General features: G+C 52.2%; 3 protein-coding genes and 1 non-coding gene across 4 annotated transcripts; 2 read left to right on the top strand and 2 right to left on the bottom strand.

Annotated features, from left to right (window-relative positions):
* Window positions 1-545: 545 nt before the first annotated feature.
* Window positions 546-4,702, bottom strand: LOC119095050 (uncharacterized). The gene is made up of 6 exons (XM_037217950.1): window positions 4,696-4,702; window positions 4,233-4,381; window positions 3,441-3,722; window positions 3,099-3,209; window positions 1,618-1,804; window positions 546-826 (listed from the first exon to the last, which is right to left on the bottom strand). The coding sequence occupies exons 1-6, from the start codon at window positions 4,700-4,702 to the stop codon at window positions 675-677; spliced, it is 888 nt and encodes a 295-aa protein (XP_037073845.1). The 3' UTR covers window positions 546-674.
* Window positions 4,703-7,671: 2,969 nt separating this feature from the next.
* LOC119095048 (sodium-independent sulfate anion transporter) lies at window positions 7,672-14,625 on the bottom strand. Its single transcript, XM_037217949.1, has 8 exons — window positions 14,575-14,625; window positions 13,717-13,797; window positions 10,939-11,131; window positions 10,066-10,169; window positions 9,560-9,679; window positions 8,548-8,716; window positions 7,741-7,914; window positions 7,672-7,688 (listed from the first exon to the last, which is right to left on the bottom strand). Exons 2-8 carry the CDS (start codon window positions 13,795-13,797, stop codon window positions 7,672-7,674), a joined length of 858 nt encoding a protein of 285 aa, XP_037073844.1. The 5' UTR covers window positions 14,575-14,625.
* A 4,889-nt stretch (window positions 14,626-19,514) lies between these two features.
* On the top strand, window positions 19,515-21,044 carry LOC119095047 (gastrula zinc finger protein XlCGF46.1-like). Its single transcript, XM_037217948.1, has 4 exons — window positions 19,515-19,563; window positions 19,714-20,060; window positions 20,118-20,396; window positions 20,496-21,044. The coding sequence occupies exons 1-4, from the start codon at window positions 19,515-19,517 to the stop codon at window positions 20,955-20,957; spliced, it is 1,137 nt and encodes a 378-aa protein (XP_037073843.1). The 3' UTR covers window positions 20,958-21,044.
* A 2,543-nt stretch (window positions 21,045-23,587) lies between these two features.
* Window positions 23,588-23,659, top strand: TRNAH-GUG (transfer RNA histidin (anticodon GUG)). The gene has a single exon. It is a non-coding gene; the product is annotated as a tRNA-His (tRNA).
* Window positions 23,660-26,366: the final 2,707 nt, after the last annotated feature.

Genomic DNA, 26,366 nt, shown 5'->3' with positions numbered 1-26,366 from the left:
CCGGCTGTTTCGAGCACAATATATCCACTCGATCATTTATCCAAATAAAGCCCTGTACGTCAACAGCAAAGTTCCCGAATGATATTGTCTTAGGCTTTTAAACGCGCACAGTGCTGGGTTTTCCATATGCACACAGTATAAATACAAGTGCTCAGAAATATTTTCAAAAATGGTAATAAGCAAATACAATGTTGAACATTTACAAAATGAACGTTTCTTTTGCCATGGTAGTCGGCATTTCACGAATACTTGACGCTGTACATCGGCTTCACGTGAGTGTTTGAGGCTGCTAATCGACTCGGCATGCATGGTCGATGTTCGGACGACTTGGACCACATTCGTGGAAGCATACGATGGAGCTTATGCTTATACCTGGGATTCGCACATGTCGGATAGTGAAAATTAACCGGGTATGGCGGCTTGGCACCACATGCAGGTAATGACCTCGGTTCACGCTTGCTCAGTACTGTGACTCGATTCACCGCACAATCTCCACGCTGGAAATTGATTCGCTTTCAGTGACAAATATATTATATAATTTATCGGTTCACCATGCGTGACGGATGCCGCAACGCAGTCCGCCACGTACTCAGCACAGCAGTTTTATACATTAGAGGCACTTGGTTATCAACAAGTTCACCATGCGCGCTCGATTCAGATAATCGGGTCACTAACTAAGCATTCTCGATGCTGTGGTTCGGATGACTTTCTCGGACAAGGGTGTGGCGCGAAGGCTCCAGCAGTGTTTCAGACCCGTCAGCGAGGTCAGCGACCTGGCCTTGGTGCGGGCTGAAACGGACGCCGCTGACTGGCTTCTGGTTTCCACCTGGAGACAGGGAAACCGTGCTCAGCTGGTGTGATGTGACGTCATCTGCTCCCGATTCACAACAAAAAAGCACACGTAACCCTAAAGACATGATACCGTTTAAGGAAGGGTTGCATACTGCTATGTGGTTTTGAACTGAAAGGGTCATCTTGAAGACCTCTCGGTGCTGCCCACAATACTGCCCTTCTTTAGAGCTATCTTAACCCCTCTAGTTTCTAAGCTATACGCCAGCAAAAATGGGATAAATATTTCGGGAGATTCTATCAAAGCCATTTTGACATTTCTGTCATAACAACTTAATTCAAATCCTGTCATGCCATAAACCATGCGGCGATTAAGGCCAACAGAAATGTAATTGTCGAGACGTTTATATCTGGCGTACATGACCACGATTTCCAGACGTAACACCCGTCAATTGGCACTCAATCATTGTTGTGCAAGGTACGAGGACGTGACTAAACCGTGACGCATTGAGGAGCACATTTAATAAACAGAGAATTGTCCTTTTTAGAGCAGTCTTTTCAACTTAAAAAGCATATCAATAGTTACATGTAAGTTTGTTTCATCATATCTAGTGGCTGCTTCAATATCTTCAAATGTGAAACATTCCCTTCTCAGCAACTCAGCAGCGCACTCCTTTTCGTGTTACAAGTTGCCAGCCGCGCAATATACATGGATGCTTGATACAGAGATGATCACATGATGATCAAAGGATCCAATTCAGGTCAATGCCGCTCTAAATGTGGCAAGCCTGAACCTGCTTCAAATAACCCGACCACAATGCATAAGACCTTCGTCTGCAAACCGGCTCCTCGCTTCGTCGTCCACGCGCTGGGCGGCGGCGGCCTCCGAGCAGCAGATGAAGAACGCCTCCGGATCGACAGCTGTCCATACGGCAAGCACCGACGGCTTTGCCTCCAGCAGGAGCAGGGGTCCGGCGCCGGTCTGCTCTAGGCTCCGGCCGGCGGCGGCCACGCTCTGCAGAAGCGGGTGTAGGTCAGAGTCCGGTACAGGCACGACTACACTCCGCAGAAGCGGGTGGAGGTCAGAGTCCGGTACAGGCACGACTACACTCCGCAGAAGCGGGTGGAGGTCAGAGTCCGGTCCAGGCACGGCTACACTCTGCAGGAGCGGATGGGGGCCAGGGACCGGTACATGCACGGCCACACTCCGCAGAAGCGGGTGGAGGTCAGAGTCCGTTACAGGCACGACTACACTCCGCAGAAGCGGGTGGAGGTCAGAGTCCGGTACAGGCACGACTACACTCCGCAGAAGCGGGTGGAGGTCAGAGTCCGGTCCAGGCACGGCTACACTCTGCAGGAGCGGATGGGGGCCAGGGACCGGTACATGCACGGCCACAGGTTCAGGAATGGAGAGAACTCAGGAGGGTGTTCAGCAGAGGGCATCAGGCATCATTGGAGAGAGGGTTTTATCATATTACACTTAAAGGGACATGCCACGGCTAGATAAGGCACGCTCCTGATCAGGGAAGATGAGCCAGAGGCTCCGGAGACAGTGACATTCTTAAGCAGCAGAGCTCCAGGAACGGTGAAACGCTGCAGCGATGGAGGAGGTGGCGCTAAATGCTCCACGAGGTATGTGTGTTTATCAGCAACAATAGTGCGTATAAGGGCATACCGTCAAGACGTCAAAGAAAGACGATACTAAATATCGTCTTTCGTCCATTTAAACCAATGGTTGAATTTTCACGAACTTTTAGCTTAAATCATGGGTTAAAAGTTTGTGAAAATTTCAACTGATTGTTCAAATATCCGGAATCAGCATGAGTAGATGAATAAGATAACACACAAAGCGCAAGATGACCAAAAATTAGCATATGGGGACATTAACACATTTGGACGGCGGTACTTTAACCATCAAGGACGAGGTTAAATGGCTCCATGTTTTCTCCGAAGCGTACTCTGAGCTGGTTTCATCAATAGCGTGACTACATTGTCTAAACGATACAATTTGCAGCTAGGATATGATTACCGGATGAAAATTAAGAGGACATTAGCAGGACATTGTCACAAACGCAGCACAATGCTAAGCGAGTCACGCGTCAAGAGACGCAGCGGCAAACCGCCGTAGCACCGACCGTCACGCTACCTTAACCACCGTAGCACTGACCGCCGCGCTACCTTAACCACCGTAGCACTGACCGCCTCGCTACCTCAAGCCACCAATGCACCGACTGTCACGTCACCTTAAACCGCCGTAGCACCGGCCACCACGCTACGTTAAGCCACTATAGCACCGGTCGCCACGCTACCTTGGCTGCCGTGAAGTCTGTGTAGCGTATGTTGCGACAGTTGAGAACCACTGGCAGGGAAGTTTCCTCAGTCTTGCTGTCCTCCCCAGCGTGTCCATCCGATAGGCCGTTCTGAACAGACAAGGGATCGCCGTCAGAGACGGCAGTGACGTCATTTCGTGACATCATATCCCGCAGGAAACGCCCATGGTGTTACGTTGTTTATGAATGCACGTGACCGCTAATGCCATCAGCTTCGCTCTATCCTGTCGTGCACAGCACCCACCAAACGTTTTCTGTGAAAGGAATCAAACTCCTGATCTCTCGATCTCAAGCCAGTTCCTGAACCCCTCGGCCGCTTACCGCTTCACTATCCAGTGCCGTCCATCCGTCGCCTGCACCTTCTCCGGCCAGACGCGTGACCTTGACCTCGCCCTCCGTGACCCTTGCCCGGCCAGTGTCAGCGGGGCACAGCCGGGTCACCTCCGGAGCGCAGCTGACGGCCGCCTCGCCCTCTGCCGGCCGGTCCGGCGCAGGGAAGCTTCCGCGAGCCGCCGCCAGGATGCGGTCGCGGAGGTTCTCGGCGGCCGGGTAGTGAAGTCCGCACTCGGGTGTCACCAGCAAGTACGGCCGGCCACCAGCCGGCTGGGGTGAGCACAACGCGGGGAATTCAGCCCTTGATGCGATGCGCTTGCTCAGCGGCGTAACAAGCGGATGTGAGACCCGAATAACACATAAAGACCCAGCAGGGTACGAGACCAAACACTGGAGGAACAATCAAGAGCACAACAGAGGAGCACAAGAGCACAGCAGAGGAGAACAAGAGCACAACCGAGGACAAGAGCACAGCAGGGGGTTAACCGGAAAAAGACGGTCTCAGCAGGCGAATGGCTGACGTTTTGCGCGGCATATCAGCTAAAAAACATGGGTCCAGTCACCAGCTACGATTTTAGCAATAGGCAGTTTTGTGTTCGATGGGACGATAGACAGTCTGCATCGCAACTTCTCAACTTCAACTACCGCGCTCAGAACTATATGAACTACGATGCCTCAGCTCAAAATGGCTCAAATCAGCAAATGTAGGCTCAGATCGTTTCGAAACACCACCGGTAGCAGCACAGCACGGTTCAGAACCGCGTCATTCGCCGCGCTGACCGTCCATTTGGTGGTGACGACGATCTTCGGCCGAGCCGACCGGTGCAGCAGGAGCAGGAGGCTGACGCCGGTGCCCAGCAGGATGCCGTATTCCAGACGCCAGAGCAGGCCGACCAGGAACGTCACTAGCAGCGGCAACAGGTCCGGCTCTGCCGAGCACGCATTGGTGTATCCACCTGAACGTTGGTGTAAGCGGTACACCCACGTAACGCTGGTGTAGGCGGTGCATCCTGGTCGACAATGGTGAACGCCTGCTGGCTTATCGATCTCAGTTGGCGGTGCAGAAGCTGTCCATTGCGAGCGTACTTGCACACCTTTTCCATCCTCCTTTGACAATAAAGAAGCAAAGGATTGAGTGGAATGTTGGCCTTCACGTATCGTTTGAATACACGCTCGTCCCAAACCCGAACCACTTCAGTTCACTGGCTACATGTGTACCCTCCCCTCCCCCCCCCCGCCCCACCTCTCATTATTAGGATGCGGCGCGCCCACTTTCACCGCAACGCTTTGTAAGAAACGTTCGTCACAGGGTGCGGGCGCCATCTCCTGCTACCACCCGAATAACACCGGCTCAATAGCTGCACATAACCCGTCCCTGCCTTTGCCACTGCACTCACTGCGACAGCGCCACAGTGTGGGCACCATCCTCCACTCGACCATGAAGACGACGGCGCAGATGATGACGGCCGACAGGCTTGCCGTCGGGATGAAGCGGAAGTAGGGCGTCAGCGCGGCCAGCGCCACCACCACCAGTACGCCTACAGCATCGCCGAGCGACAGACGTGGGCGTTGCTGTTATTGGGATTTAACGAGACGTCAAACGGCTCAGGTCACTTGACTTTGAAGTCCTCAACGCTGAGTTTTGCGGGGGTGGTGACACCATTGGCAGGAAGCCAAGCTTGAACATCACACCTTTCGCTGCGAGGCGACCGTTCCCTCACCTGAGGTACACTATGCCCGAGGTCATCCTTGTTTGAGGCCACACTGGCCACGCCATATGTCGGCCACTCCGGCCACATCGGCAACACAGTGTATCGTGTGGTTTGGATGTGTCTGTGTGATAGACTGAAAGAGTGCCTCGCAGTTGGCTAGGTAGATAGCATGACTTGGCAGATCTACCAGGGGAGTATGCTCCATGGTGTACGCGGGTAAGTGCATGGGCGACTCCTACAGCTGCGAAACATGCCTTCATATTTAGCAAAAAAAAAAAGCTGTTTTTTGGATACGCCACCAAAAACCGGGTTTACGAGGTCTAATCGGGCTAATTTTGCAGGCGACCATTTCAGGTGTGCGCCTGATGACTAATTAAGTGATGAGAAGGGTGGAACGGGCAAGTTTAAAAATAAAGCCTTATATTCAAAACGCTTGCCCTTTCAGGCTCATATTCAAGTGGGGAACTGGGGACACGTGGCCCTTCCCCTCCTTGAATTTGTGCATGCATTAATATGAATGCGAGTTAATGTTTACAACGCAAAAATATCACTGCATACATATAGGTTGATTTAAGCAAAAAAATCTGTTCGTGCATTGTCATGCGCGAAATTGCGCACGTCTGTAGCGCGCAAAAACAATCAGCGAAAAATTGCGCTGTGCCCCCTCCCCATTGCACACGCTCTTGTCCACAATACCATGATCCTATGTACGGTGCGTATGCGGGTATACACCTACCTATTCGTGTGAGTAAACATCCACGTGCATGGTTGCGTATGGGCGTGGCTTTACGCATGCTCATGTGGGTAGTGGCTTGCGTCTTAGCGTGCGCCATAAACGTGCGCACGTGCGCACGCACGTGCACGCCCAACTTACACGTGACGACCCCAGCCATGGGCGTGGCGACTCCGGACGCGTGGTTAAGCGCCGTTCGCGAGAACGAGCCGGTGACGGTGTACGACGAGAAAAACGAGCCGACCAGGTTACACACGCCAAGCGCCACCAGCTCCTGCGAGGAGTCCTGTGCGCGTCCCTGCGCCGCTGCCGGGGTCAGGTCAGTTCGGGTTAGATCAGATCAGGTCAGACGAAGGGGGCGAGGGAGGCTCTCTTGAGAGGGGATGGACTAACCGCACAATGTAATAATTGTATGTTTCCAGTAGCGGAAAGAATGTTCAAGTGCGTCAAAGAATTTGACAAAGTTCTCGACAAGTACGGCCTTCGGCCGTTGGCAGCAGTCGCGTTAAAGGTCAGATGACGTCAGAGGGCAGGGTGGAGCACGCCCAGCAATGCGGCACGTCTAGCTTACGTCACCAAATTATGCCGTAGACTTGGAATTACGCGATCGAATAGTATTGGGGCAGGGCTCACACAGCAAGCGCAGCTTAGCACGAGGCCTAAACCCAGCAATATATCCATTCAGAAGATTTGGATTAAATGTGCGCAAATGTACAATAAAAGATAAGAAGTCAATTATCACCGCGTTGTGTTTTCTTTCGGCGCAACCCTATGGACTAGGCTATTGCTATCATTAAGGTGCCAAATCCGCCCACTGGCTTACCTTCTCTTGGGCCATGCTAGGGTCCGAAGTTTGCAGAACTAGTGCAAGTTGGGGAAAAAATCATTGCAAAAAGGAAGACATTGGTTGAATAAGGTGAATACGGTGACAGAGCTTTCAACTTGCTTAAGAAAGAACACGGGTTGGACTAGGCAAAGTTTTGAAGGGGAATGGGCCGGCCCAATTTTTTATTCAATGAAATACATGGGATTAAGCTGCATAGTTTCCAAATTCATATGATGCCGTTCTTTCTGACAAAAAGTACATTCAGACTGCAAAATCATGCCAGATGTCGACAAGGAATGCAGCTTCGCAAAACTAAGCTCTAGGACTCAGCAGGAAAAATGGCTTCGACCTGTAAACAAAATACACCTAAACAGGGTTCTCCTAGAGATTTCCATCTTCCTCTTAAATTTGGGGAGGGCGCTGGAGCCCCCCCCCCCCCCACTAAATAGGGAATAACACCACTGATTTGGCCGCGTCACAGGCTCAGTGCGACGGATGCCACCTGGGTTGCCCTCTTTATGACAGTTATGTGCTGTCTCATGATGTTAAGACCGAAGACGATGCACGTTGCCCTGGATTTTGCTGGGTTCACATTACTGGGTTCGAAAACGGCTTTTGAGAAGCAATGCTCGGCTCGTTCTAGGGCAAATCAAACTAAAATCGGTGGGGTATTCATGCTGTGCCCTCCCCAATCGAGATTCGTTTCCGGCAGTGATGTGTGTGACAAACACGGTTTATAATTTTTGAGTTGTCTACCCACCATCCTTATTACAAAATTCTGCATACGCACCAGGCTAAGAAAGTCGCTGCCATCATATAAAGGATTAAGAAATGTTTATAAGACCAACAGGCATCTGGAAAGTTACTATTAAATTAAGATATAATATTATATTAATGTATATATATATATGTAAATCAATGAATTAATAAATTAAAAATTACTATCGGTTATTTGATCACCACATCTGACAAGGGCGACAAAAAAAAACAGGTCTGGCAGCAGAGCGCGCCACTCACCGAATGCCTTGGCGATGGCCATACACTCGATGACGGACACGAGCGGCACCACCAGCAGGCCGAGCCCCAGCTGGCGGGTCAGCTGTAGCAGGCCGGCCTCTTCGCGCGTGCCGTTCACCGCCAGCAGCGCGAACGGCGGCGGCTGCGGCGCCGGGAACCCCACCGGCACCGTCTCTGGCGGACGGCGACAGGAGGTCAAGGTTGCGGTCAAGAACTGGGTCAAGGTCAAGGTCAAGGTCAAGGTCAATTGGGCTGGATCACGGACCCTGTCGGAAGGAACGCAAAAGAAAGTGATAATAAGCGCAGATATAGAAATATAAGGGTCTAAAGGTTATGTTATGCTTTGTTAAGTTGTACTCAGTGTTACGTTAAGATGAGCATTTGATGTTATGTTCGCTCAATATGACATTAAGATGCAAAGAACTTTGCAAGCACTCGGCGTAGCGTGATAACGCTCACATGAACGACCGTCTAAGGAACACATGCCAGCGTCACCAAACCACGGAGCTTTACCGACATGCACTACTTCAGAATCAACGAACTGAAAGCCTGTGAGGCGAGCGTCAAGGGCTATATATATCCGAGCCTGAACTCATAGCATTTCGACATCTTAGTCTGAACGTAGAAGGCACGTCGCTGCTCGGGGATGCGAAGCTTAATGTCCGTTTGTGGACGGAGGCGCCAGAGCTGGCATGCTAACGCTATTGGAATGAGCATCTTTATTGGAAAGATCTTCAAGCACGATCATTTCAATGAAGATCGATGCGGTCAGTGCCACCCCCGCGAAGTCGCATCCTCCGGCATCACCAGTGGTGGAGAGGGGGCTAAGCTGATGGCGCTCCAGCGCTAGCACCAGCAGGCTGGCCAGCAGCACCACCAGCGCGTTCCTGGCGATGCTCAGCAGCCATTGGAGAGTTGCCAGCGGGCTCCGGCGGCCAGCGGAGGTGCCGCTGCTGCCCGCGCGCTGGCCCAGCCACTGCCGAAGGGGGACAATCATGCCACCCAGCTGGTGAAGGCACAACATGTGCACAGCTGCGCATACAAGCGGATAGATAACGCTGTTGGTGAAGAAACGGCAAGAACACTCACAGGCATACAAGGACAGTACGACACACAGCACCACAAACAGCACAAGTAGTAATAGAACGGACAAGCGATTTGTGATCATTATGATAATTAGCGATGTGTATTAAGAGCACCACAGACGACACAAGGCTGGTTTTCATGCAACGCCTAATATATGAATGGTTAGGTAAATTAGTAAATTAAAGTAGTAAATAAAAAGAAATTTGTCTGCAAGCAGGGATTTTTTTCTCAGTTCACCTCCCGACTACCGCACATATATCTATCTAGGTATCATAGTCCATGAGGAACAAACATCGATATTTGATCCAATCTTTGTAACGGGATTGGCACTAGCCAAAAATCAAGTTTTGAATTGAATGCACAAGTCATGCGGCGTACCCTTTATTCAGTCAATATATTTCCATTCGCCAGAGGTTTTTGATTAACCCTGCAATAATCCCGCAGATTTGGCCTTCGCACGGGCGCTGTAGGAGACATCTGGGATGTAGGGGCACTTATACGACAACATTTCATTACTAATAGCTTAACAGTAAAACAGGAAGTGAATGCAGGGCAGCATTGCACTTGTTTGACATTTGATCGGATCACAAATCGCCAAATGAGATCCGAACTTTCTCTTTTTCTTGAATATCGAAGCTAGGAAGCATTCCGGTAAGCACGACTTCTACAAATCGAGATCAGCAGGAGACCATTTTCAGGGAGGTCTCAGAGCCACAGCGCAGCATCTGTTTACCCTGAGCCCGAGCAGCAGCAGGATGCATGTTGTGCCGAGCAGAAGGTCCCACAGGTTGGTCTCGTCAATGTGGCCGGCGACATGTCGCAGCGTTCCAATCATGGTCTTGCCCGACGATCCCTGCAATGGAGGAGTGGGCATGAAGTTCAGCACGGACGAGTTTGCTCACCTCCCGCACCGCCTCTTTTGAACCCAAAAGTCTTCATTGCAAAGAAATGAAAACCGGCTTCATTTTTCGACGCCGGATCAGATTCCACATGCTGCCACATAAACTGGGATTTTCAACACACATTTGAGTGTATGTAAAGATTTAATCCCTTACCATATCCACTCAGAGTTATGAAATAACGAAACTGGTCAGACGGGGGAAGATACATGGTATGTACATCGCATTAAGAGGTTTGATAAAATCTGGGCAAGTGGAGCATTACATAATCATATCTGTTTCCAAAATGTGCAAAAATGTGCTCTCAATTTCACAAATGCATGCTTTGAAAATGACTTACTTTGATTCCAAGCAGTCCCTTGAGTTGCGTGGAACAAATGGTGATTGAAGCCGCTGACACAAAACCAGAGACGACGGGAACGGAGAAAAAGTCCACCAAAAACCCTACGGAGACAATAATGGCAGAAGTCATTGAGTTTTAAGTACGCGTCAACAGCACTGGTCATCTAAGGCCAGTATAAAGACAGGAGCGATGACCATAGCTCACTACATTTGGCATATCTTTTGTTCGGCCGGGTGAAGAGGGTGCAGTTTGACTGACAGTTAACAGGGTCACTCTGTCTCGTACACGGCTCTATGATCTTCTCCATGGTCTCGAAGGCATTCAGGCTTTAAGGAAGAGTTTATAGCCGAATGTCCGTTTTTGATCATGGCGACATCGCAAGCCTTGTCGTCCTTGGCAGTGGTCCCGATAGGAAACAGGCACCGATAAACCTTAAAAATTAATGTACGGTGGTATTTAGGTTGTTGTGTCTACAAAGCTCCACAGGCAGGGGCGTTGCAGAGTCTGACCAATTCCAGGCTGAGCTCAAGGCTTACGTCCTGGAAGCCGAACTTATTTGGTTCGTCTTTTGGCGGCCAGTTGGCAACTGGCCGAGAAAGCCCGGCTGAAGTAAGGGCGGCCATGGCACAGCATTGCACGTGGCAATCTCTCGACAAAAAAATCCACCGAAAATTGTGATGAGGTTAAGATAGTCGCGAGAGGCTACAGCTGGAGAGAGCTTACCACGAAATGCGGATCAAATGAAAAAGCTTACAGCGACATGCAAGACAATCGGACAACATTCAGCGGTTGAAGCAGGCCTTCCTGACTGGCGAGGCGTGACAACACTCGCTGTCTGTCGGCCATCCTGCCCGGCATCCGAGCCAGTACCCAGCCTGACGAGTCCTGCCGTCAGCACCACGACTCCGGTGAAGAAGGCCAACAGCACGGACAGCTGCGGGTCGCCGCCGGCGAACTCGGCCGTCAGCAGCGACATGACGGCCGTAGGGCCGATGCTGACGGCGTCAGTCGTCCCCAGCAGCGCGTAACACAGGCCGGGCAGCAGGCAGGCGTACAGGCCGAACTGGGGACGGAGGCAGCAGGCAGGCGTACAGGCTGAACTGGGGACGGAGGCAGCAGGCAGGCGTACAGGCTGAACTGGGGACGGGGGCAGCAGGCAGGCGTACAGGCTGAACTGGGGACGGAGGCAGCAGGCAGGCGTACAGGCCGAACTGGAGACGAGGGCAGCAGGCAGGCATGCAGGCCGAACTGGGGACGGGGGCGGCAGGCAGGCGTACAGGCCGAACTGGGGACGGGGGCAGCAGGCAGGCGTACAGGCCGAACTGGGGACGGGGGTAGCAGGCAGGCGTACAGGCCTGACTGGGGACGGTTACAGGCTGGGTAGCAGGCCGGGGCGCAGGCCGAACTGGGTACGGGTACAGGCCAGATAGCAGGCAGGCGTACAGGCCGGACTGGAGACGAGGCAGCAGGCAGGCGTACAGGCCGGACTGGGGACGGCTACCGGCTGGGTAGCAGGCGGGGGCGCAGCCCGAACTGGGTACGGGTGCAGGCCAGGTAGCAGGCAGAGCACAGGCCGAACTGGGGAATAAATAGCACGGACTGTGCAGAAGGCGGGGGGAGGGGGGGGGGGGGGTACGTCAAACTAATCAGCAGCACACCCTGTGCGGTAAACAAACCTCTAGGCCAAACTGAAGGAGAGTTCCCTGACTGGAGGGGATCCTCCCCTAATCTGACCTAACTGATGACTGCGCGTCAGGCCAGGTGTAACCACCCCAAAGGGGGAGGGGTACAGACGGCGCGGCAGGACGTGTATACACCAAACAGCCACACCTGCGGCAGATCACAGGCGGCACTCCGGGCGGACAAACTGGGTACACAGGCGTCACACTGGGGTGAGTCACGCGGCCAGCGGACATCGGACGGTGGGTCTCACGACTGTGCTTGGAAAAGCGAAACCCACAGGCCGTATGCCTCCTTTTGATACATGCGCATGTGTCGTCCAGATCGGTATCTAGGATAGGTATCTAGGATAGGGTAGGTGTTTGTGATAGGATAGGTCTTTAGGATAGATATCAGATAGAAGCATAACTGTGGTCGGCAGGTGGGATTGACAACATCAGATAATAAAAAAACGGCTACCAGCCCTTGCATGGCGTGAGCAGGCTTATTGGAAAGACATTCGCATCAACATTTTACGCAGGCCAGTTCGGGTTGTCGGAACGATTTGAAATCATGAATGTGAATGAGTGAATGAAATTAATGGCGCCGACCTGGGGTCAGCTTACGGCTGAACCGCCGAACTGAGGTCAAACATACGTCCGGGCCACTGGTCTGCGGTCATACACACAGCCGGGCCACTGATCCGGGGTCAAGCACAATACACTGCTAAGGTACTGACCTGCGGTCAACCACACATCCATGTCACCCACCTGGGATCAGACACACGGCCGGGTCATTGGCCCTGGGTCAAACACACGGCCAGGTCACTGACCTGGGGTGGCAGGCCGGCCAGCTGACCGTAAGCTATGCCCTGCGGCACGGCCATCAGCGCCACGGTGACGCCGGCTAGCGTGTCCCGCAGCAGCCGACCCCCGCCGTACTGGGGCAGCCAAAGCAGGAGCGGCAGGCGGTGGCGGAGGGAGAACGGGCCCGGGCACCGAGGTCGCCAGGCCTGCGACGAACAGCGCGGCAGGATGACATGTGGGGAGCCGTGGTGGTGTGCTGCTGTGATCGAGTTGATGCTGTGCTGTTATGCTGGGCAGCGCTGCTTTCAGGTGCTGTGCTGATGTGACGATTAGCTGTGCTGTGCGTGTGACCGGATACTGTGATTCTGTGTTGGGCTCTTTTGTTGCATCGTCAGAGGTTGACCGCTATCGGGGTCCGACGGTGCAACAGGTGGCGACGGAGGCGCAGGTGGTGCCGCATCGCCCCGTGATAAATATGCAGCGGATGGGACGCGCCTGGCAGGAAATGCAACACCCAGCCCTGTTCCTTGCAGAACGCGATCGATTTTCGTTCACAGCCCGCGCGAGGGTATAACCGCTACGTGTAATTCAATGGCGGCAAGGCTGTTAGGGGGAATTGATGGCTCCCAATGCTTTGGACCCAAAATCCTTCGTTGAAACCGTCGTTGTGTTCAGACAGCAATAAGTAATATGCTATAGTTAGTAAGGCGGTATAGAAGGGCGGTTCTTGATTTGACTGTCCCCCGAATCCTTCGACGCTTAAAATAAATATCCCAGATCGCCAGCGTAACCTCAAGGATTGTATATTTTCTCCTTACAAATATCAACTAAATGGCCGGAATGTCAATAAAATGGATTTGGGTATAAGTGACGCTATTCTCAGATCCTCCCTCAACCCAGACAGTATATTCCGTTATATCTGACACAACATACCATATGTAGCATGGTGTGCAGTGGGAGGCACCTGGTGTTGGCTGGCGCGTGAAACCCGTTACAGAGCTGCGGAATGATTGGTCTTTCCGCAGCACATCCAAACGATATAACACGTAGCATGACACACGTGTTGGACCTGGAGACCCACCTCGACTGGAGACCTACCTCGACTGCAGACCTACCTCGGCTGGAGACCTACCTCGACTGCAGACCTACCTCGGCCGGAGACCCGCCCCGGCTGGAGACCCACCTCGACTCTCTCTGTCCATGATAGCGGCTTGCTGTCAGAGCTGCGCCGCAGGTCAGGCTTCGGTCCATCACCACCTGTCATCTGCGACCCGTCACCGTCAGTCATCTGCGACCCGTCACCACCGGTCATCTGAGGTCAAATCGCGCCGGTCGTCGTGCCAGCTTCAGACCTGATCAGTATCAGGTCCAGACGTGATCAGTATTAGATCCATATGTGATATATGACACCCAGATGTGATACATCAGACGTATATGTTATCCTATCAGATACAGATGTTATCGCATCAGATCCGGTTGTTATGTATCAGAGCCGGATGTTATCTATCAGATCCGGAGGTTTGCGTGTCAGATCCTTATGTTTTCGTATCCGGTACAAATGTAATCATCACTCCAGGGCGCTCAATGCGTATTGCCGTGCGCGGCACGTGGATGAAGTGCCCTCATGCAATGTAACTCAGTATATGCGCATGGAAGGTATAATTTCGTAGCCAATTTACCGCGTGGCCGCAGCCTTCAAATTTTTTAGAGGAAAGCGGACCCAATTTGGTGAGAAAGCGTTACCTGTCTTAGCCACCTCTAGTGTCCCACGCATGTAGCATAGCCCGCTTGTCCTTAAAATTATGTATGGCGTATTATCTGTGCTGCCGAGTTCACCAATATCCACATTCATGCATCTGACGCACGTCGTCCATGCACGCGCGCACGAGGGTCACCTCCATGCCACCGTCTTGACGCACCTTCACTCTCTGCCCCGCACACGACCTACATCTCCACCCTGAAGCCGCGTGTGGCGTCTCCCGCTCCTCTGCCGTCTTCACCGACACCTCGCTCCCGAGTGCCACTCCTGCACACACCTCACCTTCCCCGCAGCGTCGCGAGTGTCCCGCCGCCCTCTGTCGGCGTCGGCACTGCGCACCTGCACCGCAGCAGCGCGTCGTCACACGGGACGAGCGTCGGTCGGGCGGTCGAACTCGAACTCCGGTCGCGTCGCGCGGCACGTTTCGCCGGTCGGGCGCCGACCCCCCCCCCCCCCCCCCCGTTTGTGTGACGGGCGTCTGACGAAGCCGGCGGCGTCACGTCTGACGGATGACGGACGGAGAGCTGGGAGGGGGAGAACAGGGGCGGAGGGGCTGCTGCTGCCAGCCTTCTTATCAAGCTACAATGGCAAGCGAAAAAAAGTTGTAAATCGCGGGCAGTGATGCGTTTGTAAGTCGGGTGAATGTGTGGGAGTGTCTGGTGCGCGGTTTTAACATACTACGGGTGGGTAACTGAGTTTCCGAGTCCTGCACAGACAGGATGCGACTGAACATTTTGAACTCGGCATTTTGCTTTGTTGGCAAAACCGTGAGGTCTTGAAGCCATTGATAGGGCTCATGCCAGTTTGGCATGAGCTGTTATGGACGTGAACATTATTTTTGTAGTTGTATAGATGCAATTTATGTAAAAAGGGTCTGTTTAATGAACTGGGTCCTTTTGTGTAGGAACCGACTTCGCTGCACTGCTTTCCTGCACGCCAGAATAGGCCGTGAAACATGAGAGTACAAATCAGCAGTATGAGGTACTTCACTCTCGCTGCCCGCACTGGAGTCTTCATGGCTGATCGAACTAGCATGAACTTTAAACTGGGACCACTGGCGCACGGTACTGTTGGGATAAAAATGTTTTAGTAGCTTAGAATTCCCAGTATTTGGATGTGGTTGCATCGCATGCCGGAGAAGTATCCTCAAAAAGCCTCCGGGTGGGGAGGGGGGGGGGGCATGGCCGCTATCAGGACGAGGGTTAAGCTGCTATGTTATAGGAATAATCGCTGCACTAAATACTATACCTCATGATAGACGACATAGCCTCAGTAGGCTTCATGGACATGATATTTTGCTGAATATATTCCGCGGTAACATTTTGGGCGAGTGGCACATATGTCAAGGGCTGGAAATGCCTATCTTAAAACCTCTCGCTTGGTGGGAGACATCACCCATCTGTAGTCAGTACAGTGTCTCTCTGGTCCTGGTCTGGCTGATGGTTCTGGATTTGGGAATGAATATTTCCTAGGCGCGGATAAAAATGTTAGAAATCCGAAGTTAAGGCTTTATGAAAAACTACGAAATTTTAGTGCAGATGCTGCAGCTATAGACATAGGGGAAAGCTGTGATATGACACAAATTAACAATTCTCAGCCTAAGGTGGCGCAGTTTTTAAGATCGAAGAGAGCATGCAACTGATAGGAAAGCAGCACGGAGTGATTTGATGTATGGATTAAACCCTGCGAGGGCTCTTTCTCCAACACCGGTATTGCCCCGTAAGGAAGTGAGATACTGCAGTTATAGCTGATATGTGGCCGCTGGCCAGATCTGCTCTCGCCTTTCTTCGTGCATGCGACGCCTTAAGTCTGGACAGAAGGGACGGACCCAAAATCAAAAATCTAAAATCCACTGCGCCGGCCTATCTGCACAAAGACCCAAACTCCCTAAATATATATCCCCTATAATAATACTCCCTAAACACGAGGACTTTTGTCATCGCCAGCAAGTAATAATTTAGCATAAATGAACCTTCTGAAACGGAAGTGTTTATGATGGTAAATGATGCGCTGCATTTCCTTTATCTTTTTTAAAAGTTTATCGCCTTTATTGTTATATTACAAAGGTTTCTGACAGCTTTGGCTCAAGGTGACAATTTAAGGCTGTCTCAAACTTCATCTTTGTCGGTGACAGAATATACACTTTTTCACCCATGATCAGTCACATGGCGAATTACCCTCCGTAAAAACTTCGCGCATTCGTCTTTCGGTTGCGAATGTTTACGCTACACGAATACGAGGTAACCGCTTTTTTTATTTGGCGGTGTCGATCCCGCCTCTCGGCCGCAGCTGTGCTTTTCCAGATGCATATGTAAACGACCATGTGCCTGTATCAGATGGAATGCATACGGTCTGTGGGTTCCACCTTTCAACAACAGCCATAAGCCCCGGACTCCGCGATGGTACCAGCGACAGTTGCAAATCAATCGAACACGTCTCACTGGTTGTCCGGCCACAGTTTAAGCTGCACACTACCACCTCCACCCGTTGGGCTCCCTCCCATACAGCCAGTTTTACTCGCGTGCCTCAAGTTATGCTTGTCCACTGGCTGCTTGCCCCACCCCGCTTTGACTTCTGCATGGCAGGTTTGTATGCTCACTGTATAGCCAGCGACGTATCATTCGTTATGGCCGAGTGGTTCAAGCGCTGGCACCTCCCACATGGCAATCGGGGATCAGATCTCGAGCGCAACATGGCGCCTGGGCGCCAATTGTGTACTGCAGTATCTGGCGCTTCATGAAAAGGTGCGCGACAGCACGCGTCGCGTTCCTTCCACTTAACGGCCTATGCTCCTTCACATTTATGCATGTACACACGTGTCTGCAGTTCAGTCTGTGTTCTTCCCCTCTTTGAACAGTATACATCTGGCCAACTGCAGAGTCGATAAGCTCTCCCAGCTTGTTCTAGAGGCTTGTCTACGGCACAGCCTGTATTATTTAAAAAGACGCATCTGCTCGTGTACTGCACAACATGAGTTTTTCCCTAGTTGGGCCTGTGCGCAGGCCTGCTGCCCAAACTGGAACGGGAAGCCTGTCCCCAGCGGGCCTGTTGTCTGGCCGGAAGCCGCCCTCAGTACTGCATGCCTGCTGCCCGGCATACATCCGTCCCCAGTGCGGTCTAATCCCCCGACCCCATGTAGACTCAGCGATGACAATCGCCTCATAAAACGTTTCGTACACGTCATAACGAAAGATCAGCTGACACGCATATCCGAACTTGACTGCTACAAACATGACGCACACCTACGCCAGAATTGGCGGTGCATGCCTTGTGTGGTGGAGCCTTGTAGGGTGGGGAGGAATGATGGATTTCGCACCGTATTTGTGAGGTTGGAGTGGTACATAAAGGCATTATTTGCTTGCCATAACGGATACGCCTTTTTGAACGTTTCATGAACTACAGCTCCTGCACTTTGCCCTTGTGAGTGTGAAATAAGGTACTGCAACTTGCTCGCTTAAGGGGCTATGAGCTGGGAATTTACAGAAAAAATGCGGCGCACCATGGCCTTTACCCAACTTGCTGTGGGATGTGAAGTTCAGTTAGGGCCATACTAAAATTGAATTGAACTGTTTTGACTTAGATGGGATCTCTTGGAGAGGTATGGCAGCTTGTCTTATTGAAAGGAGATTATAAAGTTGGGAACTAGCGTTGTTTATGGGCTTGTGCTTGGTTTCTGCACTGCAGCCAGCTGAGTGTTAGCTCCATTTTGTATCATGGGTATTCTGCCAGTACCTTTTTGCTCACCATGAGTATGCATGATTCTGCTCATAACATGAAAAGTATATATACTAGCTAGATAATGGTATGTTATAAACATTAAAGCTTGTCTGAAGGCCCATATTTTGCAGGAAAGAACATGACATGATAGAATAAAATGCCTAACCAGCTTTCCCAGAAGTGTGTATTTTTGGATGCACTTTTTACCACTGGACAACATATATGGGCCTGTAGGAATCAGAGAAGACTGATGGAGTTATGCTTTGAACAGAGCTCTAGAGATAAAAGGGTACACTATAACAAATTATTCAATGAGCTAGGAGTAACTTGTCTAAATACAAAGTTTAAAAAGTCTGTTTTGAAACTGGGTTGATGTGATTGGTATGCATTGTATGTAGGATTGCTTTGTCATGTGTGTGCTTCTCTATATATATATATATATATATATATATATATATATATATATATATATATATATATATATATATAATATTTAGCACATTCTGTTTGATCATTGATTTTGATTACAAGCAGTGAGGTCTTGCTTCCTCAGGTTTGAATGCCTCTGTGTAAAATGGTGTGTTTGAGGTTGCACTTGCTTAAGGTGGAAGGGCATACCATTATTTCAATTTAGAGCAGCAGCACACCTGGGCAAGACCTTATTTTGGTGCTAACGGATGTCATTTTGCCTCAACTTGTCACTGGTACTTCTGCAATGTTGAAAATTCTCTGGGTTGTGACTTCAAATTCAGGCTTTGTGACAAACTGTTGTATTTTACTTTGTTGTGTTCCTTGTACAAGTTGCATTGTGTGTTTTAACATATGCTAACTTTGCAGGAGCTCACAGCAGAACACTGGAGCAGGGAGCAGCTGAAGCTGGTACTCTATTACATACATCCACTATGGACATCCTGGCTATCTCATCAGCAGCCATTCTCTGTGACTCAGACGCCCTTGTTGATGATCCTCTCCCCATGTCGACTATCGCGGCGATCTCTCCGCACCAGCCAGCCAGCGTGGATGTGCCACCAGCTGAGGTAGAGGGCGACCCCGACCCCGGCCCCGACTGTGACCCCGACGACCCCGCCACGCCGGTCGGCCCGGCGCCCGCGCCGGCCCTCCCCGGCAGCCGGAGCCGCCGGCCGGCCGCGGTCGAGGCGCGGCCTCCGGCCCTGCCGTTCACCTGCGAGCGGTGCGGCGAGGCGTGGGCCGACCGCCTGCTGCTGGCGGCGCACCAGCGGCGGCACGGCACGGCGGACGACGTCCTCACCTGCGACCGCTGCGGCCGCGCCTTCAGCCAATCGCTGGCGCTGCGCCGCCACAGCCGGCGACACGCTCCGCCCGCACCGCCGTCCGGCCAGCCGGAGCTGGGCCGCGCCAAACGCCGCACGCGCGCGCCGCATCGCTACGTGGACTCGGCGTGGGCCGGCGGCGGCCGGCTGCGCGTGGCGCCCGAGCAGACGCTGGCTTGTGGTGTCTGCGACGAGGAGCTGCCCGAGGACGAGATGCGCGCGCACCTGGCGGCGCGGCCCGACACAGGCTTCTTCCGATGCGGCACGTGCAGCGGCGTGTTCGGCCAGCGCTGCCAGCTAGACCGGCACGGCTGCGAGCAGCGCGCGCCGCCTCGCGCGAAGCGGCGCAGGGTCGCGCGGCCGGCCGCCGGCGCTGCCACCGCCGCGCCGGAGAGCGATTCAGATTGGGCAGAGCGAGAGCCTGAGGGCGAGGCGGACGCGGAGGCGGAGGCGGCGGGCTCGGCGGACGAGTCGACGGCCCTCGCGTGCGACGTGTGCCAGGTGAGCTTCGCCAGCCGTCGCAATCTGAACCGGCACCGCGCGCAGCACGACGGCGGCGCGCGCTTCGCGTGCGAGGAGTGCGACCGCTCGTACGCGCGGCTGGACGACCTCACGCGCCACTCGGTCGAGGCGCACCGGCAGGAGCGCCGCTTCCGCTGTCCGCGCTGCGTGCGCAGCTTCACGCAGAAGCGCATCGTGGATTACCACCTGCGTTCGCACGCGGGCGACCGGCGCACCCGCGCGCAGGCGCAGCCGCCGGCCGCGGAGGTGCAGCCGGCACAGCCCGCCGAGCCGGCCGAGCCGGCCGAGCTGCAGCCGGTGCGCTACCACTGCGAGGAGTGCGCGACCGGCTTCGACACGCGGCGCCGCTTCCTGCGCCACCTGCAGCTGCGCCACGACCAGGCGACGCCGCGCTACGGCTGCGAGCTGTGCGACGCCACGTACGCGCGCATCGACGAGCTCACGCGCCACACCATGCACGTGCACGGCCAGAAGCGCACGGTGCCATGCCCGCGGTGCTCGCGCCGCTTCACGCAGCAGCGCATCGTCGACTATCACGTGACGGGCCACGACACGAAGCGCGTGTACGTGAAGGCGCGCCGGCCGCACGGCTGCGCGCAATGTCGGCGCGCCTTCGCCACGGCCTCCGAGCTGGCGGCGCACGAGTGCCGCGTGGCGCGCGCGGCGCGGCAGCGCTGTGTGTGCGACATCTGCGGCCGGCGCATCAGCTGCCCGCAGGCGCTGCGGCGGCATCGGCTGCTACACAGCGACGAGCGGCCGGCCAAGTGTCCCACCTGCGCCATGGCCTTCATCGACGACGTGGCACTGGCCAAGCACGTGCTGACCCACTCGGAGGAGAAGCCGTTCCTCTGCGACCACTGCGGCAAGGGTTTCCGCTTCAAGGACTACCTGTTACGGCACACGCGCTTCCACACCGGCGAGCGACCCTACGCGTGCAGCGGCTGCGATAAACGCTTCGCCACGAGCGACACGCTCAACCGACACTTTCTGATCCACACGGGCGAGAAGCCGTTCGTGTGCCACGTGTGCCAGCGCCCGTTCCGGCAGTCGCAGCAGCTCAAGACGCACATGAAGGTGCACGAGCGGAAGGAGCTGCTGCTGGTGCTGGACGCGCCGCTCGTACCCGCGGAGTGAGGCGTCCCCCCGCCCAGAGCGCGTGTGTGGCGCATGGGACGAGGCGAGACATTGGTGGAGCCCGGCGGTGCAGGCCGGCCGTGGTTTGCGGCGTACGTGCATGTGGATGTTTTTGGAAGGGGGGGGGGGGGGTGGACTCCGAGTTTGGAGAGGGCGCTGGTAATCGAGCGGGTGTAGTCGGGGTGTGTGCAGTTAACAGGTTCCCGTACCCGCAGCCAGTGTATCGAGGATGAGGTGTGGCGTGGCTCTTTCGAAGGGGGTTTCCCGGGTTGTTGCCTGAACGGTGTAATCGTGCTGCCGTGCTAGGTGGGTGCTCGTGTGTGTGTGCGTGTGCATGATGAGTCATGACTAACCATATACCTGCGCGTCAATTCAATGTGTTTTGCTATGTACTTTACGTTCAAGCGTGTGTGCATACGTTTTGGAATGCGTGGGGACTGGTTGCTTCATACTACCCACCCTGCATTCTCGTCGGCGTTATTTCGGGGCATATAAATCAGCAATTTAGTTCCTTACGCTTGTAGTTGAATTGAATTTAGTTCCAATCAGTATAATATACAGCTAGCTCCGGCTCCACATGCGGTGCGTAGGTTGCACAGCCTATATACGTATGCTCCGCTCTCGCCATCTGCGTGCAAGGTGTTGCTGTTGGTGACAAAAGCCAGAGTTTAACCCAAACGGAGCTTAAGTGTTGCTTTGAGTGAAATGCTCGCAGTGAGCCTCTGAGCTGTTTTGTGCAGCGAGCGACACGGGGGTGTGATTTTATGTTTGGTTGGGGTAGCTTCAACGCGCGACTTGGAGACCAACTGCGTCAAATGCGGGAGAAACCCTATTATGTGTGCTTCGGAATTAAGTTTAACTTTTCCCTGCTCAGCCCGCGATTTTTATTGTAAAACTACGCCCCCAAGAGCAACGCATTCGTATGGGATAGGTTGTCGAGAGGCATTGTATACAACTTATTGTGTTCCGTGTTTGTAATACACATTAAAGAAATGCTCGGTCTTTCACGTCGTCTTGGCCGGGCAGCTGTAAGCATGGCATGACAGCCAGGTAGGCAGTGGAATACGTTGTCAGACGTCTGTCCGACGCCTTATGTGCTTAAATTGTGTGATATCTGAAACCTGAAAATTGTGCGGGCTATATCCTACCCGTTCAAACCTTTACTCGGGCTCGGGGTGTAGCTGCAGCGGAATAGAATCAGCTGGTATTCTGAATGCAGGGTGGATTCGTGCCTTCTGAACCGTTTGGGTAAAACGATGCCTCGGTGATTCGAAGAGCAGATACGTAAGCAGCGCGACATATTCATTGTGTTTATAACTGATGCGTGCACTTTTTGTTAAAATAGATGCCCTTTATAGACCTCTATGACAGCCATTAAGCGGTGTTCCTCGAAAGCTAGTGACGCTGGAATCGGCTACACCACATTCGATTCTGGAATTGAGCCATATCCCCCTGGGTCGGAATCAGTCAAACCAAGAGTTGCGCTGCGTTTCTCAGTCTGTTGGAATCGGCTCCGCCTACGTGACTGGTCGGATTCGGTGTCACTTTCCTGCACCGAAATCAAACACCACTGTGCTACCATCCAGGGGACGGCGACAGTTCATCAAATGATTCTCTTGCCTGTTCAGCCACCGACGCCAGCGCCAGTGGACTTGAGCGGCGGCGGCACATACTTCTAGCGCTGGAGATGGCCACACTGGACCATAATGTCAGCGATGTGCAAAGTTCCTGAGGTCTAGTGGATGTCAAAGATGGCCATTAGTTTCTTGGATCCTGTGCATTGAGAGTTGTAGAACATAGGCACTTGGCATGCGCAATAGCCAGACCGAAAGCCCTCCTGGCTCTCATGAATCTGGGCTCAGTCATCGCATTGGTTCAATGGATTCGATGGTAGTATATTCCACTTCCTGGCCCATAGATAGGGTTTGCAAACTCAGCTGCAGCACAAGGCATGTACACGCATCGCACTGCAATATATTTCCGCGGGAAATGTTCAGCAAAACCGACAAAAACCTTATTCACCTGCAGAGCATCACCGAGTGCATCTGCAAACGTCAGCACGCTCGCAGGCGGACACGTGGCCATATAAGCTCACCCAAGCTTGACACAACCCCAGCTCATCTTTCGCAGATGCGCGAAGAAAGCAAATGCTATCAGCTGTACCTTTAACCAAATGCTTATAGTGTGGCTGGAATCGTAGCTCATCCCAGTATGGACCACTGATTTTCAAATTTGTTGTGGTCGATGCCAACTTAACTCAGCAAATCTGCTGTTTTCTCTCTCGCTTACGACATTGCCCATTACCAAGCACCCGTAAGGATCCGAGATGCCTAACGCGATGCTTTCGGGTCGAACACGACAAGCATTGCCACTTTCCCGACCGAGTCAGATTCCGAAAACGCGCTTGGCAGTACGGCACATCATAAACGTCGTGATATGGAAGCGCAAAAGTGCATTACTGACGTCACGGTGCAGCCCGAGCAGCTTGGGAGCGTGAGGTATGCAAACATGATGGGCAGCGTTGAGTGTACTAAACGGCAAGAACATGAATTTTAAATCGCGTAGAGCACCTCGTGTATGAGAAGCTGCATGTTTGGCTTTTACGTTTTCCAGCAGCGTCCTTGCCACCAGCCGTGATAGTCTAGTGGTTAGGACCTCGCGTTGTGGCCGCGATAACCCCGGTTCGAATCCGGGTCACGGCAGGGAAAATTTTCTGTCATGACGAATCAGATTCAGTATGTTAACTGACAGTATTGGTTTACTAGCGCCGAATCGGACTTATGTTGTCAGAGCATAATGTGCTATACTGCATATGACAGGTTTGGGGAAATGGCGTCAGCTGCCAATTGCAAATTTTGGCCAAATGGCGTCACAAAGACTTCAGTTCGTAGTTGGAGGTTCCATGAATATATGATGAATATATATACATATATATATATATATATAGATTCAGTATGTTAACGAGTCAATCTTTAATCTGTGTTTAATCTGTGTAAAATTCATGTGTATATATATATATATATATATATATATATATATATATATATATATATATATATATATATATATATAGATTCAGTATGTTAGCGAGTCAATCTTTAATCTTATGAGAACGAGTCAATCTTTAAGCAATGCGCCAGTTAATATATATATATATATATATATATATATATATATATATATATATATATATATATATATATATATATATATATATATATGTGTGTGTGTGTGTGTGTGTGTGTGTGTGTGTGTGTGTGTACAAGATGAAATCCAATGCACATAGTAGAACATTCACGCACAATGCAGGATCCATTTGCTTTTCCTGGGCGAGCAGAACAAAAGACAGCCTACCGATAGGCCAGCCGGTGAACCGATGTCGTGGTGAAGCACAAAAACAACGAGGTTGCGAAATCGCCCGGCCGTCACTCACATTCGGCAGTGCAGATATTCACCCGCCGCAGCTATCAGTTGAAGGCGATTGCAGAGCGGCAAGACATTCGAGAAATCTGCCCGACTCAGACAAACAACACGTCGTAGAGAGCAGCGAGGCAGGGCACCTGCTGCTGTATTTTGGTGACTGTCGCCGCGCTGCAGTCTGCTCTGCGGCTAGCGGCGGAAAACTGCGAAAAGGACCGAAAGGAACGAGTCAATCTTTAAGCAATGCGCCAGTTAATGCCAACCGACAGCTGGTGCGTTTTGCCCCCACTTTGGTTTCCGAGTGATGACAGCCAACCCTGCAGAGACAGCGACATGGCCTTACAGTCTGCTTTCCAATACCCGTGTGTCATGTGTCAAACAGGAAGGCAAAGGTCAGGCCAAGAAAAGTTACGTATCTTGTTTAACTTTCTTCTTACGTTTCTCTTTTATCTAAAGTGACGCATATTGCTAGCTCATCTGTATTAACCTCGGTAGCAAAGCACTAGCAAGGTGTTTTCCTGTCCATGTTCCTTCAAATTCCACCTAAAAATCTCAAAATTCAAGTCGCATGCTTTCGTCTTTATCCACCAGCTGTAGTTCCAGTCATGGATTTAGGAAGCAAACGCAGCGTGTAAGCATACCCCTGCCGTGTAACAATTTTATCGTCCTCGGCACGAGTTCTCTGTTTGTTTGCAATGTTTGCAAAGGCCCTGACCAAACTAGCCGGTGGATCGCTTCCAGCTCAACAACCACTTTTGTCGGAACATTTTACTTGTCTGGCTAGGCCGTCCCTGTTTCAGCCTGGCCCGCTAGCCCGGTTAACAGCTAAATGGCTTTCACGTCCCGTGGAAGACGGTTACAAAACTGATTCCGGAGCGCGATTTACAATGTCTACGACATGTTGAGTGGATTACTAGCATGATTTTTCAAGCCACATTTTTTGATCCATGAAAAGCTCAGGACGGCCTAAGCCTTTTTCATCTTCGCTTGCAGTGTTCATCTAGGAGCGGCGTCTATGACTTTTGCGCGCACGAAGTCAACGTCGCTGACATTTGCCGTTCCGATCGTCTGAGGGAAGATACTGTTTTCGTAATCCAGCATTACTGGATATGATTTCCAGAGCTGACGCGTTGTTGAACCGGAGTGACATGTGAGAAGGCCCGCTGGCTGGGATCACACCAGACCCGGGCGGTCACGTCAGTTCCCTTTCTGTTTCCTTTCTGTCAGTGCTCTGGCATGAAGTGCAGGACAACCAATCACTATCACAGGACTTCACTTCTGCTATTGTTTCGATAAAGGCATGTTGCCGAAATATCAACCCAACCATATCCCTATTCCCCTGGTTTTTCTCAGAGGAATAAGGCTAATAATACTGTTATCTATATGAATAATGCTCCTCCCTAATGCACTGAACAACTTACGCAATCTTTTGCCACATGAATGCGTGGGCATAGTTAAGCACTTACGCAACCTACATTTTCGGCATCGTGCCAGCATTCATGTCATTCCATAAAGCCATCCCACCCGTGTGCACCGCTCATCCTATTTTACTGGGCCCTTCTCTCGTTCATCATGAAAACCTCTCAACAGCGTCAGAGGACTGCCCGCAGTTATAACAGGGGCGGTAAGGGGTCCCCTCTTAGTTCGAAGATGGTCTTCTGCCTCATCGCACCACAGTTGCATAGCCGGTGGGGAAGCAGCTTCGCAGCCATAGCAACTTGGAGGTGTAAGACTCACATTCGTTTTATTATTTTCACGCCAGATGGCTCCTGACGCACTGCTCGAATTTTCCCTTCGTATGGGGAGGGAGGAGGGGGAGGAGAGGGGGCTTAAGAGCATACATCAAAGGTTTGTCTGAAATGACTTGCAAACAGTTTTGACTTTTGAACATGCTGGTAAGGTTTTGGATTTCTGAGTTTACACCACTTGTACACCACTCATGAGTATAATCTAGCTTTTGATATTGGTGGTTCTGAGGCCAGAAGGTTG

This window comes from Pollicipes pollicipes, unplaced genomic scaffold, assembly GCF_011947565.3.
Source record: "Pollicipes pollicipes isolate AB1234 unplaced genomic scaffold, Ppol_2.1 Scaffold_4219;HRSCAF=4965_pilon_pilon_pilon, whole genome shotgun sequence".
Lineage (NCBI taxonomy): Eukaryota > Metazoa > Arthropoda > Thecostraca > Pollicipedomorpha > Pollicipedidae > Pollicipes > Pollicipes pollicipes.
The sequence above is the reverse complement of the archived record's forward strand: the minus strand, read 5'-3'. Positions and strand labels throughout refer to the sequence as shown.

What these genes read in the sequence shown, in the direction of transcription:
- LOC119095050 (XM_037217950.1), bottom strand. An exon ending in TCGTCACCACCAAATGGACG is followed by an intron (nt 3,723 to 4,232) that starts GTCAGCGCGGCG and finishes TGCTCACCCCAG; the next exon opens with CCGGCTGGTGGCCGGCCGTA. An exon ending in CGGCACTGGATAGTGAAGCG is followed by an intron (nt 3,210 to 3,440) that starts GTAAGCGGCCGA and finishes TTGTCTGTTCAG; the next exon opens with AACGGCCTATCGGATGGACA.
- LOC119095047 (XM_037217948.1), top strand. Translation starts at nt 19,515, where the DNA reads ATGCGCGCGCACCTGGCGGCGCGGCCCGACACAGGCTTCTTCCGATGC. An exon ending in CACAGGCTTCTTCCGATGCG is followed by an intron (nt 19,564 to 19,713) that starts GCACGTGCAGCG and finishes CAGATTGGGCAG; the next exon opens with AGCGAGAGCCTGAGGGCGAG. An exon ending in GCGCGCAGGCGCAGCCGCCG is followed by an intron (nt 20,061 to 20,117) that starts GCCGCGGAGGTG and finishes GCCGAGCTGCAG; the next exon opens with CCGGTGCGCTACCACTGCGA.
- LOC119095048 (XM_037217949.1), bottom strand. Translation starts at nt 13,797, where the DNA reads ATGACAGGTGGTGATGGACCGAAGCCTGACCTGCGGCGCAGCTCTGAC. An exon ending in CATGGACAGAGAGAGTCGAG is followed by an intron (nt 11,132 to 13,716) that starts GTGGGTCTCCAG and finishes CTCCGTCCCCAG; the next exon opens with TTCGGCCTGTACGCCTGCCT. An exon ending in AGGGACTGCTTGGAATCAAA is followed by an intron (nt 9,680 to 10,065) that starts GTAAGTCATTTT and finishes CCTCCATTGCAG; the next exon opens with GGATCGTCGGGCAAGACCAT.